Source organism: Melanostigma gelatinosum (assembly GCF_949748355.1).
Source record: "Melanostigma gelatinosum genome assembly, chromosome: 11".
In the NCBI taxonomy this organism is placed as follows: domain Eukaryota; kingdom Metazoa; phylum Chordata; class Actinopteri; order Perciformes; family Zoarcidae; genus Melanostigma; species Melanostigma gelatinosum.
Window position 1 is genome coordinate 5,639,139 of NC_136644.1, and position 13,209 is coordinate 5,652,347.

Sequence of the window (13,209 nt, forward strand, 5' to 3'; positions counted from 1 at the left end):
ATTTTTTTAAAATGTAGACTTTTGCAAACAGTACTATACTGTTCAAGCTGGTTAACTGCAGGATCAAGACATAAACACATAACACACTAATCATTTAGTTTTTTATTTATAGAACTTACATGTCAAATTATTTACTAACCATTACAATCATAGTTTAAAATCATTATTCAATAAACCACGATCACACAAACATGGTTAATAAAGAGCTTAGTCGTGACATTTTGATAATTGTGCCCTCACGGCAGAAATTAATGGATTAAAAGTCAGACACAGAGAAATGAAACAGTCATCACGTTGTACTGAAACTCAATTATATTAAGAAAAGACAATTTCCTCAGGCACATAAGTATCTCACAAATCATCTTTACAGTGAGGCTTTAGATTAAGGCTCTCCTTTTCATCATTGTGTCATTACAGTCAAACCAACTCATTACTGGAGTCGTTCTGTTGCTACTTTTATTCACCAGCCTGTTGGACTTTGGTGGCACTGTGACAAAAATAAACTTCTGCCCACTGAGATAAACCAAGATCACAAATCTACCAACTCTCATTCTAATTATTATATTTCTGCTTGCTGAGTCACTTTATTACTACAGGTTTGTTCTACAACGGTTTGTTTCTGAAACAGGAATAACAGACAGAGAAGCATTACTGATCATATATGAACCACAACAATTCAGTCAGCAGGATTTAAACAGTGCATCATATTAACAAAGGATTTATTTAAAGTGTGTAGTTTGAAATGTGTTTTTTTTTTCTTCATCATTCTTCATAATATATCAACCCCTCACAGCAGGGAGGGAGAATACTAATTCACATATACAGGGCATATGTGGCCTCATTAAACACTTGATAATGGTCAAAAATTCATACAACCTGTCCTCACAGGTGCTCTTTACACATTTCACCATTATCTGCAGACAGCTTTCTGTCCACAAACACATTCAGGAGCATGTGGACACACAGAATAGTGTCATCGTTCATTCCAATGACAGAACACACTGCTTGACAGAGAGCCGCCGCAGCTCAGAAATTGAGGCATTTAGAACAAATCATCCCAAAGTGATTCCTTTCGTCTCCTGTGAGTCATTGTGAATAATACCGCGGTCTCACATTCGTAGTGTCTTGATGGGCCCTATTCTCTATATTGAGCTCAGCTTCTGTCAAAGGACAGTTAGGTGTATATAACGTACACGCTGGCATCTGTAAAGTCATTAAAGTATCACTATGTTATTCATTACACGGAACAAGGTGGGACGGGTGGTGGGGCTCAGAGTAAAGGCAAATTGTTTTACCTTTATGATAATTGAAAGATTTTAAATGTTAAGACCATTGTGACTGAAATCAAGCTGATCCCAGCCGCTGTTCTCTACAAAAGGAGGCCTGAAAGAGAGTATTTGATTGTACAAAGCACTCACTTTAAGGGAAGTATCAACTTAAGGCTGTGAGGAACAGTCTGATACAATGTAGGACAGTGACATTTAAGGCATTTTAAATTCTTACGGCTCTGGAGAACAGCTGATGTACATGCAGGTTTTATCTGCTGATGGTTTCAAAATAGTTTTCAGTATTTTATGTGAGATATTCTATATCTTCACTTGGTTCATCTCCGTCTTAACGCCTACAGCAATTGATGAAGGTTGTTGATAAACGACGGCTCTTTAATGACAATCATGACGAATGGCACAGTGTGTAATCAAATAAAATGGTGGTCCTCGTCGTCAGGGGAAACAACAAACACGGATTTTGCTGTTGGTTTGTTCCTAACATAAAGCGCTCTAATATGTGAAACATTCATAACAACATTCTGTTCTTGTTAGAAGGAAAAAAAAGAAAAGAAGATGTAATTTCCTGGCTGCGTCACAATGAGGAGCCATCATCAGACAGAAAACACGGTCATCTAAAAGTGCAAATACTTGATTGTTTTCAGTATTCTTAAAATGTTTTTTTTGCACAAAATAACGATCTCACTAGAGATTTAGATTTTTCATTCTTGGTTTTGCTTCCATTCTCCTCAATAATTACTTTTAGATTGTTTAGGACGTCCACCCTGTTTACAGCCCACTGTGTAGAGATCAATGTAGACAGCTCCAACATGTTGCAGTGTACCATGGCCTTTAGAGTGGCTGAGTGTGGTGATCAACTTACCACTTATAGAGATGAAGGCTAAATCAATGCAGACTGGTAAATACCGGAAATGATATGATGTGTTAATGTGGCTAAGTTTGTGCTTATATATGCAGTGTTGATGGGTCTCAGCCAGGAATCAAGGTGCCAGGGGTCCGCTCACAGTTTGGCCCGCAGGGGCTTCAGGTACTTGTGGAAGGATTCATGGACCTGGGGAAGGAAGAAGGAATGGAATATTGTTCAAACTGAAATAATGAGCATAGGCTGAGCTCACCGGGGATCAGGTAAGACCTGCATCCGGTTCTTGTTGCTAGCATTTAGCCTGCATTGAAGCTACATTGTTAGTAGCTTGTAAGGCCTTACTGCATCTTGGTAATTAAATCCCTTGGACCTAACAAAGGAGCATTTCATCAGTACCACCTGTGCCGTGACACTACTTTTATTTCATCCCTGTGAATATGACTGACCTCTGTGGAGTTTAGCGGCGAGCGGCGAGCCCACTCAAACAAGTTCTCATAGACGTTGCCATCATATCGTCCCAAGACCGAATTCAGCTTCTTGTCGTGGTGGTCGAAGGCATCGACTAGTGCCACAGCGTTGGGCCTCAGCTGAGACAGCAGCTCCTTGACACGAACAGAAACCTGCAGCACCTGGGGCACATTCAGCAGTCCAGCCTGAAATGAAACAGATGGAGATGTGGATGAAAACGTGCTGCTGGACCTCACTCAGCCGCCTTAACAGTGAGGAAACAGACGAGAGACAGCGGGTTGTTAAAACAAAGCATTAAGTCTCATATTTCATTGTCAATTTAAAGCTCAGCTGATGAAACTAAATCTAATTTGCATTACTTTACCAGCCGCCCAGATATACAAACCCGACACACAAAGAATCCATTTCGTTAACTCAGAGACAAAGACGGAATTGAGGCTGGTATTTTACATGGAAGGAAGCAGACAGTAAAACTGACCAACAGCACAGGGAGTATGCAAATAACTGGGGCAGCTTTGCGCAATATGTCTGTAACACCTACAGTAACATCAGCAGTGAATGTGGACCATGTTGTTTCTGTAGGTTATGATTTTTCTGACCTGTAGGAAGTCTCCAGAGTTGTTTTTGATGCCATTCAGGGCGTACAGCAGAGCAAGGGTCGACATCACCGAGTGTATCGCTGTGTCACCGACCTCCCCGAGCTTGTCAGTAAAGAGCTTCACCACAACATAGTGACAGTGGGCCTGGAGACAAAACAAAACCGGGGGGAAGGTAAATAAATACGAAGGAAACTGACAGAAAAAGAAGAAATGAGATGGACATGAGCAGAATTTGAGTTTGACTTCAGGCCGCATCAGAACAAACAACATATTGTCTTTGGAGCATGGCATCAATCTCTACCATTACCCATAAGTCCAAGCCATGTCTGTGAATCACAAGCTACAGAAGACTTTGAACTGTGTCATGATCAAACATACAGACAGAACTTACATCTGTGGCTCTGACCAGGTCAACAGCACTGTTGTTCCAGGCGTCCTCCTGGCTCTTCCTGAGCTGCAACTCCTGCTGGATGCTCTTAGCTGCCAGATCAACTAGACTACAAACAAACATTATCCGAGTTAAGGTGTTATTAATATACATTAATAACACCATTAAGACAGTTTTTACTTGTGAAATAAGACTCAAATCTATATATTTTTTCATTGAAGGTATATTTTATAGGGAGCCTTTTTTTAGAAACATAAATAAATTATTACTAAAACGTAACTGTCCTTTATTCCTCTAATGTCTGATCTGGTAGGCCAGATCAGATCATATTATGTCAGTGAAATGGTCAGAGGCAGAAATATGGTCGATAGCAGACAACAGCACATCTGGACAGATACTTTTTGGGAACCATGAGCCAAAAGTGGAGGGATCAGAGTAGTAGTACATTGACTAAAGACAATAAATAACTTCAAAATGTGTTTTTTTTTGTACTTTAACATAAATAACAAATGTGTCTGATAAAAATGTGGAAAACCTCATGAAATGGTAAAAAGGCGTTAAATCGCTCAAGTAACTAGAGCTTGTCTCTTACGTGGCAGCTCGCTGTTTGTAGACCTCCACCAGGCTAGCCAGGTCATTTAAGTCGACCACGGTTGGTCTGGCAGCGACGGGCTGGGGCTGGACCCTCTGATGCTTTGGTTCATTCAGATATGACACAATGCCGCTCAGCTGCTGTCCTGCCTTAGCCTGCCGGTAGCTCTTCACCAGGAATCTGCATGGGCAAAAGTTGAAGAGGCACACAGGTGAGCCGGGTTAAACAACTAAACCATGGGAGCACGAGCTGGCTGGTGAACTATTTGGTGTTCACAGTCATGGAACTCAGCCGTACCCAAATGCAGTATTTCTTGTGGTACTGTTAAGAACGTAATGTATTTCTTCTTGTATGATTGTGAATCAATTTGCTAATACTAAATCCAAGTGTGGTGTCAAGTATCAAACTCCTCATTCGTACCCATTCACAACACCTTCAGCCATTGTGTGTCAGAGTTATCATGTTCAGTTAAGAGCTCATTGTGTAATTGAACACTTCAGTAACTGTTGGCACAACTTTGCCAGGGACACTTCACAGAACAGCATTTTCAAACTGACCATTATAGTGCTGGTAGTAACTAACAGTAACAGCTATCATTTAGGGATATAAAAGGTCACCTGTGTTTGTTTATGCTGTGGGAGGAGTGAGGGTGTGTCCCCTGCATTTGTGGTGTGACAGGGCTGCTGAGTGGGTGTATGTTTATGCCTGTGTGTGTCTCGGTTAAAAAAAGCTAAATGGGCCCTGCTGTTTGAGTACCTGTACTAAAATCAATTCTGGTATTACGTCAATGTTACTATAAGTTTAAATGTTATAGCTTAAAGTAGACACAAATATGACATAACTCCTACTTCATGAGCACTCTAACAACATGGAAACAAACCACCCCGGTTTTTCCAGCGTGACTCAGAGTTCGGTGGAGAACTTGGTCTTGGTAAGGCGTCACATTTGTTGTCATACGAGTCTGTGTGACGACTTACCTCGCAGTCTGCAGCATCATGACCGTGTTCTCTCCCTCGTAGGTGCACGTCGGGGTGAAGTTGACGTAAATGTCGGGCAAGGCGCTGCTGCGGGAGTAGCCGTGGCCGCCACATGACATGCGGCACACCTCGATGGCAGAGTTGGTTGCCCATGTGGTGAAGGCCTTCAGACCAGCAGACAGGGCATGGAGCTGAAGATTTTAAGACAAAAAGATAAAATGAAATGTTTGTACTCGAATTTGCCATGGATGATCTATTGCCCTGACTAGAATATGAGAAACAGTAAGTAATCTACAGCGCAGTCAGTCAATATGCATCATCCTCTGTCCTCCTAGATCACATCCTTCATGGTCATGTCCAGTCAGTACCTCGGGCAGCTCACTGAAGTCCCCCTGGTTGATGTCTCCAGTGATGCGGTGGTAGGTCTGGCTCATATACTGGCCAACAAAAGTGAAGGCATAGGCCATAGCCAGCAAAGGGAAGAGCTTGTACTGCTGCGTCTGGTAATCGAGGATCTGAGGCTCTGGTTCTCTGTGGGACACAAACACACAGGTTGGGCTTTTCAGGATCTCATATACATTTTGAGCTTGACCTTGCAACTTCTGCGAGTAATGAAATGTTTGTGCAGCCGTTTGCTGAAGTACACTCATTTGTGTTGACTGACCCCGGACGGATTTCAGACTGGTGTCGAACAGAACTGTAGCGGATGGCGATGGTGCAGGATTTGGAGAGGGCCCGGGCCGACTCGCCTACAATCATGGAGCGGATGAACACCATGGTGCCGTAGGTCAGCTTGGCGCTTGGTGGCTTCAGATAAGTTCCATCTGGCTCCACCTAGTGGAGAGACAGAGTCATTCTAACTGCAGATGCCTCGAGGCGCAAACATCCCACTGTAAATACAATACACTGTATAAACTCAGTTTATTATCACAACAGTTCATAAGGCACACCCAGATAAAAGTAATGCAGTCAAACACAACAGTACTGGAATACAGCTACCTTCATGAAGATGGTAACGTTCAGTTTTTCGTTGAGGCTTTTTTCGCAGAGATGTTGATTCAATTTTGGAGAATGTTTGCGTCAAAGTTGAATCAACACCTCTCTAAAAATGTTGAAACAAAAGCTGAAAATTGTAACTTTCATGAAGGTAGGATAGACAAAGAAGGTTGAGATGTACTGACAACAAAAAAAACTTTGTCCTTCCTTATTTGGTAGACAAAACCCAGCTCTGCAGTTATTTTCTTAACAATTTAAGTCTCTGCATAGAACTTACACTCCATGGAGGCAATCAACTTACGGTAAACCCATCTGTCCTCAGGGAAACAATGAAATCACATCATGTCACGTTACCTTGGCGTATTTCATCAGCATGTTGTCTCGTGGGATTCGCACGTTCTCCAGTTTCAGGAAGCCGTTGTCAACTTCACTGAAGCCAAACTTGGGGCCGATATCTCCAACAACAATACCTAAGGGAGACGGAGAGAAATAGGGAGGCAGAGACGGGAAGGTAAATGAGGAGTGACTTTACCACAAACACTAAATCCAGACATATATCGCAGACGGCGGTTACCTGGCAGGGGAACGTGTGTGTCCATGTCACGGATGGGTACAATGAAAGCATGCAGGCCGTGGCAATTTCCCCGAGTATAAAGCTGGGCTAGAACTATGGCATGGTTGGAGGTCTTTCCAACTAGAAAGAGAGGGAGTGAGAGGGTTAAAACGTGTTTGTTCTGAATGTCAACGAGGTTCTCAGCCTGAAGGAAAAACAAGAAAAAAAGCAGTGCAACATCGAGATGAAAACAAAACATATTCCTTACAGGAATTCTGGTATTATTCCAATTCCAGGCTGCAAAATATTTCTTGGTCCAGTCCTGCAGAGACAGTGCGAGTGTACTTACGTCCTCCAGGCCACCATTTGATGGAGCTGACTGTGGGACTGTTCAAGACAAACTCCTGCGTGGCTGGGTCATACGTGGCTGTGGTCTCCAGCCCCCTGAGGTGTGTGCCTAGACATCACATCAAAGCCCATCAAACACACTGACATTAACTGATGCAACATTAACAGACTGAAGATGAATCAATGAATCATAGAATACTTCAGCATGAATCAAAAAGGATGATGGATAGAAGACGTGTTTAGTCCATGACAACTTGAAACATGCATTTATAGGTTTCTGAACTCTTTCAAATCAAAGAATATAATGGAAAAAATATAATGGATGAAGCCAACATAAAGGAGCAAACCAGTGCACGTTGTAGGTGTTTGACAGATCAAAAAACATATGCAACAATCATATTTTAAGATAATTCAACTTTGCTATGCTGTATCCATGTCATGCCATGTGCTTGATGGCTTCGGAGTTTGAATCTAAAAGAAACAAACTGGTTGGTCCAATCAAACTGGAACGTGTGTTGCTATACTGGTCTGCAACTAAAGCCAGAGGCTGAAACAAACACATACAAACTATCTAAGATTGTTAGTTCAAGAAACACATGTGTCATAAACACATGACAAGGGGTGATAAGAGTGTAGCAGAGGTAGTGCGTCAGGGAGCATAACACCTAGTGACAGACTCTCAGGTTTGGGCATGCACGGCAAAGGAAAATCTAACTTTCTACAAACTTGTGATAACTTTTTACTTGTCCAGTGGGTCAACTGACACAAGTGGTCAGACTTGTGTCAATATGTTTAACCATATCAAATAATTGAGCTACTTTTGGCTGCATTCATCATCAAGTTAATTTTCAACACAAAGGGAAGATAATGATGGAGAAGATGTTAAAACACCTGCAAGTCAAGCAAACAATAAACCTCATTATTCGTGGAAGTTTTAGTATGAATACAAACTAGTAGAAATAAGGTCAACATTAGATTTAACTAAAGCATGCAAACTATCACAATCCTAAAAATGTAGCCCCTACATGTAGACAACGTCATTACGCAACAATTCTGGGGTCTATTGCCCATAACCAAATAATCCCCGTCTGCTGACCGGCCTAAACAGGCCTGATATTTTGGACTGCTCTGTTCATTTTACCGTGGCCCATCTCAGTCTGAGCGTAGGTGCCGATGATCTCTAGGTTCCAGGCGGGCATGAAGAAACGGTCCATCTGCTCTGGGGTGGCCTGGTTGAGCAGTGTGGGCAGGAACATCCCCAGATGGAGATCCAAGGGCTCTGGCCTGTCCGGGTGCACACAGCTAGGGCCACGCAAGACGGGGGGGGCAAACGGAGAAAAGAAGCAGGTGGTGATGCAGGGAGCGCAAGGAAGGAGATGCAAGTGCAGATTAATGGAGGAGAGGATGTTGGATTATGTATTTTCAAAAATCCACAGGAGGGATTGTGGGTAAGAGTTGATATGGTTCAGATGAAGAACAAGCGATGGAATACATAAAGACAGAGGTTGTGTCGGAAAGCAGTGACGACAAATTAAAACAACTTTTGAGTATATCATCCATATTGATTTGATCAAACTCCACTCATTTAAATCTGTCTTTAGAAGCTGCACCAAAAAGAGTTCCCCTGCTGACATGTGATTGAATACCTCAGTTATGTACGGCACTTTATTCACTGTTTCTGACCATAAACTGATCCAATCAAAGCATTAAGGTTCAGCATCAAACACACTCCTATTTTAGCTGCCTCTCACATTTCCTATAGACCAAGTGGTCACATATAAACTTCTTGTTCAGTACCACCTGGATGTTCAACTAGTCTGGCAACATGCAGTTTAAAAGACAACACGCATGTTTAGAGAACATGAGATGGATATTTTGGACATTAAAATGAAGTCTATTGAAAGAAAAAAATGCCAACTAATACAATTGTTAGTTGTAGCTCTAGAAAAGTGACCACGGCAACATTAAGTCACAAGTCACGACATAAGTGATACTCTTGGATTTGGCCACGTGTTGCTCCGATCTGCTAGAACACTAAACTAAACGAAATGTCCATTAAAGACGGGGCCATCGGGTCTAAACTTTCAGTGTAGGTTTGCGCAGATCCACCACTAATTCATAATAACATCCATTAAACTTTGCTGCAGCAAGGCAACAAACAACAGCTGGCACGGCCTACAGTCTCTCCGATTACAAAGAGACATTGAGAAGCTAGAACCCAGCCTCATTATGGGATCCCAGACCACACATGTCCACCTGCTGTTGATGAGAGATTGCATGAAGTCGACACTACCTACTAATTCACACACCAGAACCACTTCTTCACCATTCCAGAGATCAACAGCCAAACATAAGACAGACCAGATCAACAGAATGATTAAAACGTTGCATAACTGTAAAAAGTGATGGTGAAGCTTGTGTGCATTTGGATTACGGTGTCTTGATTATTTTCCATCAGTGCATTATCATGAAATTAAGATGGGAGAGTTGTGAGGAGGAAAGCAGTAGAACCCCTGAATGTAGATGGGAATACGTTTTTGACGAGACAAAACTACAATTATCTTTTATTAAGCTCCTACTAACCCTAAAGGGTGTAAGGGACAACCACTAGAGGAGCGTTGTTAGTAACGAAGCTACAGCACACCTACTTAACGAGCCACAATCCATCACGTCTCGTTAGAACAAAATGTAACGTATGGACACAAGTGGCAGGATGCGCATGCAACTACTTTTGAATTTTCTACATGATTTGGGTCTGTCAAACACGTACAAAGAAATCACCAGAGCTGCTCTTGGAACTCCAAACCTGTGGTAACGGCCCCAAATATCATTTTGGCTAAATATCTAAAAACACAAATGCCAATTTGTGCTATTTCATAAACAGCACGATCAAGTTGTGTTTGAGGGCCTTCAAGAACGGCAACAACAAGCAAGTAAATTAGTTCAGGGCTAAGTCCAGGACTGACCGTGGCCCATTTCAGTTTGGGCATATGTGCCCACGGCCTGGAAGGACTCTGCCAGAGGTATCCATTTCCTGGACTGCTGAGGGTCACACTGGCTGTACAGGGTCGGGAGGAACATGACAAAGTGTAGCCCCATGGCCTCATGCTGGTTGCCGTTCACCATACTGGGTGACAGGAAAATTTAGGATACACAGCTTAAATTGAGATTTGCCGTTACTCCGACATTATGTAACTGATGCATTTGCTGACTCACTTGTGCCGTAAAAAGCACTTTGACCCCGAGGTCATGTTTATCACACGCATACAATTTAGTAACATGTCTGGTCTCTGTCGGCTTGCAGATTAAATAAAAGTCTCCAGTTGAGGTACTTCATCCCTTGGAGTGGATAAAGCATATTTGTCATATTTAACAATGCCTTTTAGAGCTTCCTTCTGGAAAACAATCACATTACTACTGGGACTGACGGCTCAAGAAGTAGTAATCTGATCCACATATAACGTATCCTATCCTAACGTTCAGATGATAATTTTGAAAAAAATGTACATCATATAGGCTGACAGAAAGCTTGGGAGTGCACACTGAAAATTTGGGAAAAACCTAAAAAGAAAACAAAATAAAAATGGATTATCTATTACACTGCATTACGTTGTGCAGCGAGTGAAAGCTGGGACCTTGCATCCTGTACTCTCTGACAGTTTTAATCTTAACTTGAACTTTGCTCCAACTGCATTCAATGGCCACACACAGCTACACAGCTCATTGGTTGATACATGACACATTTCCACAGGAAATGTCTCAACCAACCTGCTGTTTAGTTGTTGGATACAGTTATCGGACAGCTATGGAACTGGTCCACCACTTTTAATGGCTGTTCTCATATCACGGAGCCCGAGCTGCATCATGACAACCTTTGGTATGTGAAAACTATCGCTGGCAATGCCACTTTGTATCCCGTCAGTCAAACCTTCGATCCTGGCGTATACCTGACTGAGGTCATAATAGTTTGCTCACATGTCGACTCGTTTACCACATACTTCTTGTAGTAGTAGATCTCGTCTGGGTCTGCAATGCCATACTCTCTGAGCTTCAGGATCATTTGGGCACTTTTTTTAACAGCCTGGTCATAGCGCTCACTGCGGGACAGGAAGTTTGGGTCCTCCTCGTTAAAGTCCGGGTCGCTGAAAACCAGCGACTCTACAGTGGAAATGAAATCAGAAATGTATCTTTTGGTTAAACGGCTGCTCTAGTCTACACAACACATATATTCAAAATGAAGTGGACATTTCTAAAAGTCTGTTACATGTGTATCAAGATTTAAATGTGTATTAAGTGGGAGAACAAGTAAGTGCAGTAGGTTGTTAGAAAACAAATATTGGCCATCACTTTATATTCCCAGTGACTTGTAGTTAAATTACCATGACTTCCTTCTGTTTAACAACATTCACAGTCAGACCGACAACGATCACAGACTTCTGGCCGTACAAGCAAGCAGATTACCTCTAAATAGCAATGCACAGACACAAAATAACTGTGGTGCATACAATACATCCAGTCTTAAACAGCTGTGTCACAATGGAGGGGATGCATCCTGCAAAGTCCACATTTTGAGACCAAATACATCATACATGCTTGCAAGGCATTGGTCGATAAGGGAAGCCTTTTTTTTTAAATGTTGTCAGTTCATATTTCGCTTCCCTCAGCTTTCTGTAATCAGATGTATGTTAATCGTTTGTTCAGTGGAATGTTCTGGCAAACTCATTCATTAATAAGTCAATGGACAGAAACTCAATAAGAAACTTGAGAATCGATTCATCTTAGCACGGCCTCTTAAGCGTGACGTTCAGTAGTAACGTAACAAACGTCGGTAACGTTGAACGTTACATAATTGGAACAGTGTACGCCAATGTAACCTTTGGGATACACCACATCCCCCTTACATAGCTAACTGTATTGATACCCCCTTAACATGATGTTAGGTTGCGATTAGCAAACAGCTAATGAAAGCATATGCTAACCGCTAGCTTCCTTTTTCTCCACAGTATTGTTTGTTTGCTAATATCCTGACTGTCATCATCATATGAAGTTGTCGGTGATAACGAGCCCAACAACCCCTCGCACGATCGGGCAAAGTCGACGTTTCAAACTCACCAATCTCTCGCCGTCTTTTGGTCTTTTCAGGCCCCCCGTTCAAAATGTGGGTCAGTTTCTCCACGTCAAAAGTGGCGTTTTGCCGCTCTCTCGTAATATCAGGATTCATGGTTCTGTATCTGACTGGATATCAACACTGTCGTGTGAAACGTTTAATCACAAATGTGTTTTATAACCTCAACCTGACGCAGCCGCAGTGAGGTGCGGAGAAAAGTCATGTGACACATACCCCGGTAGTGCCATAGACTGTAAAGGTAGCATACAGGCCCAATCCCAATAGGCTCGTTCCAGATGACTGCGCCGCGCCTGGAGAGTGGAGGCGAGCAGGTGGCGGCAGCAGCAGGGGGCGTTGACAAAAAACTGCGGTCAGTTCAGGTCGGACAGTTTTCAGCCGCCTTCAAAGAATAAACAGGAAGTCAAAGAAACAGGAGCTTCCTGTTAGATCCGATCTGTAGGCTACTTGTAGTTTACAGACCTCAATTGGATTTATTGTAAATATAAATGTATGTGGAAATGTGCGTGTATCTGCATTGTATGCTGTTCTTTGTTCTTTTTATGTCTGCCTGTGAAACATTTTGCTGCTCGTTTTGATATGTTTTTATATAAATAAGCTTTGTTATTAGCCCATACCTGTATCTGTCAATAATACACTCAAAAGCAGCATTAAAAGCGTCACCATCATATGGGTCAGCGTGAATCAAAGATAGTAAATGATTAATATATTTTGACGCTCATACCAACCTTTTTTGTCCACGGTGAACAGCAGCAGCTCAGGTGGTGGAGTATTGTAAAAGTTAAGTATGAGACAGAATGGTTAATAAAACAATAATGGTTAGTAACAGAAATGATCTTTGAATTATTGAATAAAGAATTGAATATACTTTAAATGTTACTATACCTTTTTGGGCAATATTATTAAGGCAATTTCAACCCGCAGACTTTAACCAAACTGTCTTTGGGGAGTTTCCCTGGTCCATCCAGCATGCATATACGAGTAGATACGATAGAAAACTACTGGTCAGACCAGA

The 13,209-nt window shown here is 42.1% G+C and overlaps 1 protein-coding gene across 2 annotated transcripts; it reads right to left on the minus strand.

The window, feature by feature from the left end:
* Window positions 1-87: 87 nt before the first annotated feature.
* Window positions 88-12,362, minus strand: acox1 (acyl-CoA oxidase 1, palmitoyl). 2 transcript variants are annotated; one of them, XM_079279532.1, is made up of 14 exons: window positions 12,182-12,362; window positions 11,068-11,227; window positions 8,211-8,371; window positions 7,071-7,178; window positions 6,743-6,862; window positions 6,523-6,638; window positions 5,837-6,006; window positions 5,541-5,703; window positions 5,173-5,363; window positions 4,196-4,375; window positions 3,607-3,712; window positions 3,216-3,359; window positions 2,595-2,801; window positions 88-2,337 (listed from the first exon to the last, which is right to left on the minus strand). In XM_079279532.1, exons 1-14 carry the CDS (start codon window positions 12,288-12,290, stop codon window positions 2,287-2,289), a joined length of 1,986 nt encoding a protein of 661 aa, XP_079135658.1. In that variant the 5' UTR covers window positions 12,291-12,362; the 3' UTR covers window positions 88-2,286. The 2 variants fall into 2 exon arrangements, with proteins under 2 accessions (XP_079135658.1, XP_079135659.1); XM_079279533.1 differs by lacking the exon at window positions 8,211-8,371 and adding an exon at window positions 10,036-10,196.
* Window positions 12,363-13,209: the final 847 nt, after the last annotated feature.